Genomic DNA, 5,946 nt, shown 5'->3' on the forward strand with positions numbered 1-5,946 from the left:
ATGTTATCATTTTAATGTCAAGGATATAGTTTTGATGTAGTAATGAGCATCTAACGCTTCCTCCAAGAGAACTTCTTCCTGGCTTTCTTCTGTCCAGGTTTCTTTCGCTCCTTCCTTCTCAGGTCTGAAGTCAACAGCCCAGCTGTGCAAAAGAAAAGACAATCATTCAACAAAAAGGTGTGGCAAATGTGATCACGGTTCAAATACTGAGTGCATTGGAGCTGTGCAGGTAGCATATTATATTTAAATTTTTAAAAGCGTCACACACTCAGCACATGCGAAAGGTGTTCCAATTGAAGGCCCATGTGATAACCAAGTAGAACCCATGTGATATCACTTGTTATCACACAGGCAAGAACACCCATATTAAACGTTATCGTGCCCATGTAAGACATAAAACGCGATGCATGAATTTGCAATAGACCTGTTACTACATGTTTATTGGATATTACCCTGCAACACAGATTATATAATTTTATGCAAGTGCAAAAGTAGTCACATGTAACAAAGACCTAAAGACTATAAGGGCACAGTCATAGTTGAGTTTGGCTTGAGCTTTTCTTCCTACTTATTACAGTTTTTCTATCTATCAAGCCTTTTATGTTAACTTCATGGCTCCTATCAAAGCATTTTAGGCTAAAATAGGATGCCTACACCTGTTTTTATAAATTATTATTTTTTTACGCCCTATCGCTTCATAGTTTTTCTGACAAAATCTGACAACCAACAAATTAAATTGGTGTGGCCTTACCTAGTCTCATGTTCTCTATCTCTGTCTCAGTGAGGAAGCTACAGAGAGCCCTGGAGATGCCCAGTCTGATGGCCCCTGCCTGGCCTGTAGTGCCGCCCCACCATACTGTAGCCTCTACATCAAACTGGTCCAGTCTGTCCACAAACTCCAGAGGCAGCATCACCTGTTCTCTGTGTATCAAAGACATGGGATAACTTTTTAAAAAAGTGCTTTGCATAATTTACACCTGTCGATGTTAGATATTACATGTATACATATATTATATGTCATATGTTTAAAAAAATTATAGTTAAATCTTGGAATGCAGGAGATTAAAAGAATTCATTATTTGCATTACATAACTGCCATCAAGCTGCAGCCATAAAATCATTACGGTTCCTCGACTCTTTTGATGAATCAGTTGACTTATCCCCTTTGAAAAGTTTAAACAAAACATCTCAGTCTCCAATTCCAGAACCATATAGAGTTTGAGCTTAAATTTTAACACAAGAAAGGGAACTCACCATAAATTTTGGGTTGATTCTCGTCAACCCTTATCAGATGTGTGATCCACTCGCTGACTCTCCGGAAGTCGGAAGCGTGATGACGTCAGGAGTGAATCAAAATGGGGAAGAGAGATGACATCATGCTTCTGACCTCCAGACAGTCAGCGAATGGGTCACACATATGACGAAGGTTGATGAGATCAGCCGAAAATTATGGTGAGTTCCCTTCTTGTGTTGGAATTTAGCTCAAACTCTACAACAGTGACTGGCATTTTGACCTGAGTGTGACATGTGAATGTGAACTCTGACCTGTCCTGTACGTTCCTCAGGTAGCTGATCAGTGGCAGTCCGTTCACGGTGACCTCTCCTGTACCCCTGTCTCTCAAGGTCACCCTCGCACGGGCACTTTTTCTCCTTCCTTTGGTGACCAAATACATGAAAACATGAAGTAAGTGCACATATTTGAAAAATAAATCACCCTTCAACTGCATAACTGGTACAGTACAACAACATCAATTAGGTACAGGATATCGGATGGCGTAGTGGTAGATCATTCGACTGTGAACCGGGAGACCCGGGTTCGATCCTGAGTTGTACCCGGGACATGTCTGGACATGCGCCCGACGTTGTGTCCTTGGGAAAGGCACTTTACACGACTTTCCTCACTCCACCCAGGTATGAATGGGTACCTAACTTCGGTTGGGGAAAGCCGTATTAAGGTCACCTTGTGGCGCCGAATGGCAGCCGCACAGACCCTTGCGGCAGTTCCACAAAAATGTAGAACAAATATGTATTCTGTGTATTATGATGTGTATAGGATGTGTATCATTATGAGTATTATTACCATTTGTATCATCTGATTGTAAACCCTGCATCAATTCAGCAACTATAAGGCTGCAATTGCACGGGTGATGTTTGGCCAATAAACCATTTATTATATGAAGTTACACTATATCAATACCTTACATTATACTACCTCATGTGAAACATATACATGTACATAGGTGACCAAAGTGAAATCTAGAGGGAGCAACTAATACACATTTGAAGATTATTCAGGAATGGCTAAGGTACTGTAGGACACTAGGAATTCACAACAGGAAATGATTAACATTGGCTCTGTCTTGTTTAATAAGTCATAAGGCCATGCACCAGTTCTGTTTTACTTGAAAAAAAAAGATTAAATAAAGTTTTTATCAACTGAGTTACTGTTATAGAAGAAGTTCAGAAAAAGTGTTAGTTTGTCAAAATGTTAAAGTACTGCTACAGAGGCGGACCTGTTTATTTGAAGGATCTTATACTCACTATTCTTCCTGGAGTCTTAAAAACACATTACAAACTTATAACACAGTACAACTGTACCTGAATCTCTGTACTGGTACTTGTACCTGACGTTACATGTATATATGTTTAGGTATGCAGCCCTGATACATACATGCATGGAGGTAGAAAAAAGTCTACCTCCATGATACATGGTAGCAATTAATTGTTAAAAATAAAAGCAGACTTTCTCACCGTCAGCCTCCATGTAGGCTACACCATGCCCGTCGTACATCAACTGGAAATGAAAACATGTCAGCAAACTGGTTAAAACACATCTGTACAAGCAGCATATAAAATACCTGGTTGCCCAGTTGACCTGTGCACCAACATTTTGCACTACTTTAATTTTGTATATGCAGTGCATAAATGGAAATTTGAGAAAGAAAATTAAGTAACACAATACCTATGGCTTTTACATATTACTGGAGATTTGTATTGAGTATAATATTTAGGACATTGTAAAATACTGCTATGTTGATGAAGGTTAGACATCCAGGTAAACGGTACTCATAGGCAATTCAAACTCTGATGATAGCTAATTCTTTGGTACTACTGGATGAAATACATACTACATTTTGTAGATTACTTTTGGACATTTTGAGTGACATTTGTTACTTTTTGTCAGCATCACTAAGGAGCTTACAGAACTAGCAAGTCAACACTTAATAATATATACATTTATGAGAAATTGGAAAAATTGGTTAACTATGACAAAGACCCGTATGTGTCAATGATATGTTAACTTTCTTCAAGGAGTCTTTGTCATGTTCAACTGTCTTTTTCACAGTTTCTCATATTCTCATATTCTGTTCATTTTAGGCTGGGGTCACATTTCCAAGCCGGGGCCCGGCCGGGCTGTTTTGATTAACGAAATATCAAGAATTTTCATAAAGAATATACGTAAATACAATGTAGTTCCATTTTTGATATTTTTCAACCTTTCTGTGCTTTGTTGCGTTTTATACCATATTTTTCGTTCCACTGAATGACTGCCCGGCCGGCCGGGCCCCGGTTTGGAAATGTGACCTAAGTATTAGTGGTGCTGTAGAAGTGACAGATGTTACTCAAATATGTCCAGAAGTCATCTCTGCAATTTACACATTGAGTAAGTACAATGCACTGTGCCTGCACGAAACCCAGATTTTTCAGTTCTTATTGTAGCAGATGGTATCTTTTCTGACATAACATTTGAAATACACAAATACAATATCAAACAATTGCAAGCTGCTCTGCCAAAGTGCTATGCACAATACATTACAAATTTCATGTACTAGGCAAAGTATGTTGACTGCCAATGTGGTACAAGAGTTGTTTTGCTGGCATTTTTTAAATCCTTGGGCCACACCAATTTAATTTGTCGTTTCTCGGATTTTTTCAGAGAAAATCCGGAGCGACAGGGCGAAATAAAAATAAAAAAAAACAGGCCAAGGCACCCCATGATAGCCAGAAATGTTACATTATGAGCCATAAAGCCAACATACCAGGCTGGTTTATAATTAAAACAATAGATTTTGAACTTTTAATGAAAAAATGTTTCATTGTTACACTGGAAAACCTAAGAAGTAGGAAGAAAAGGACTTTTTTCAACCATTGGGGCCAAAATATGTCTTTCATTGAGCATTTTGCAGTTAATTCAGAACAAATTTTTTTTTCTTTGCAAATCAGAAAAAAATGGACGGGGCGATCCATGAAGCAACAAATTAAATTGGTGTGGCCTTGGCTGTTACTTACCGGCTGGACCTGCTGTTTCATGGACACAGCCACGAGCTCCTTACGGAACCTCATGATAAACTGGGGTGACTGTTTGGCATACGGGTGTCTGGCAATGTGCTCCATCATTTCAACAAACCGACGATACTGTATGGTGAACATTAAAAGTACATGTAACATCACTATAAAACATGAATACATAATACATGTTCAGTCAAACTTGTCTAAGACAACCACCCATGCAGGGGACAGAGGAAAAGTCTTCTTATACATTTACAAGGCTTAGTGATGCCTTACACTTTGTACAAGCATGGTGACAAAGCCACAGGAATACTCCGAATAGACTGCCCCATTGATCCAAAGTTACCTGCACTAACCCGCATATACCCAGTACATGGACCAGTGCAGGTTAGCTGCAGGTAGACATCAGAAATACCTGCACAGCTCCAATTTTACCTGCACTAACCTGCATATACCCAGTACATGGACCAGTGCAGGTTAGGTGCAGGTAGACATCAGAAATACCTGCACAGCTCCAATTTTACCTGCACTAACCTGCATATACCCAGTACATGGATCAGTTCAGGTTAGGTACATGCTAGGTAGACATCAGAAATACATGTACCTGCACAGCTGCAACTTTACCTGCACAATTATGCATTGGTGGTATTTTCAGCCCTGAGAGTATTTTTCAATGAAAGGGAAAACTTAAATAACTACACAGTCCCAACATTTTCTATACTGTCTACATCTCAGCTCACCTGATGATCATCCATGGACTCTGTTATCATTTTCTCCACTGCTGTCTTGTCTATCCACACACTCTTGTTAAATTCTGGCCTGGACAGGACCAAGGGTAAACAAAAAAAAATACTATTACAAGGTAATTAGACATGGCTTCACTCCCTGCCCTGAATGACCTCACTCCCTTTAATGGTAAATACATGAAGCACTATATTATGTGAAAACATACTAATCATAATGAAAAAAAAAACACTATGCAAAACAGTATGAGTCTTATGATATCATTAAGTTATAAAAATGCAGGAAGCAAAAGCAAGAGACAGACAAGCCTGATATAATAATAGAATGCATACCTTTCATGCAAACCAGTGATAGTTGGATCCAGGAAAACAGTATGTTTCTTTGAGAGTCTGTCTGCCAAATGATTTTTCCCATTAAACAACAGAAATAGCAATTGTGATTGACTCTATTGCATTTTTTGGGCCAATCTCACCTTCTTCTCTCAATTTGGTACTAACATAGGCATAAACATACAATCATTTTTTTAATGCTATTATTAATTACTAAGTAGGCTTTATACAGCTTCCCATAGTGTTTTCTTATACTTAGGCCACACCAATTTAATTTGTTGGTTCTCAGATTTTTTCAGAAAAAATATGAAGCGACAGGGCGAAAAAAAATAAAAATAAAAACAGGCCTAGGCATCCTATTATAGCCCCGAATGCTTCGATTGGAGCCATGAAGTCAACACAAAAAGCTGGGATAAAATTTAAACAAAGAATTTTGAACTTTTAACCAAACCACTGCATTAAAAGATTGAAAAACTGTAACAGCTAGGAAGAAAAGGATTTTCCTCAACTGTTGGGAGCAAAATATGAGCATTTTTTAGATGATTCAGAACCAGAATTTTTTTTGCAAATTAGAAAAAATGAA

At 38.4% G+C, this 5,946-nt stretch overlaps 1 protein-coding gene across 2 annotated transcripts in view; it reads right to left on the bottom strand.

Annotated features, from left to right (window-relative positions):
- LOC109462272 (28S ribosomal protein S9, mitochondrial-like) overlaps nt 1–5,946 on the bottom strand; it is an 11,823-nt gene continuing 5,877 nt past the window's right edge. For both annotated transcript variants that reach the window (XM_019758804.1, XM_019758803.1), the window contains exons 7-12: nt 5,031–5,109; nt 4,291–4,416; nt 2,752–2,794; nt 1,546–1,654; nt 752–921; nt 1–142 (exon numbers count right to left, since the gene is read on the bottom strand). In XM_019758804.1, coding sequence (XP_019614363.1) covers nt 51–142; nt 752–921; nt 1,546–1,654; nt 2,752–2,794; nt 4,291–4,416; nt 5,031–5,109 — 619 coding nt within the window. In that variant the 3' untranslated portion in view covers nt 1–50. The remainder of the gene's footprint in view (nt 143–751; nt 922–1,545; nt 1,655–2,751; nt 2,795–4,290; nt 4,417–5,030; nt 5,110–5,946) is intronic.

This window comes from Branchiostoma belcheri, unplaced genomic scaffold (assembly GCF_001625305.1).
Source record: "Branchiostoma belcheri isolate BF01 breed outbred unplaced genomic scaffold, Haploidv18h27 scaffold114, whole genome shotgun sequence".
Classification (NCBI taxonomy): Eukaryota; Metazoa; Chordata; class Leptocardii; order Amphioxiformes; family Branchiostomatidae; genus Branchiostoma; species Branchiostoma belcheri.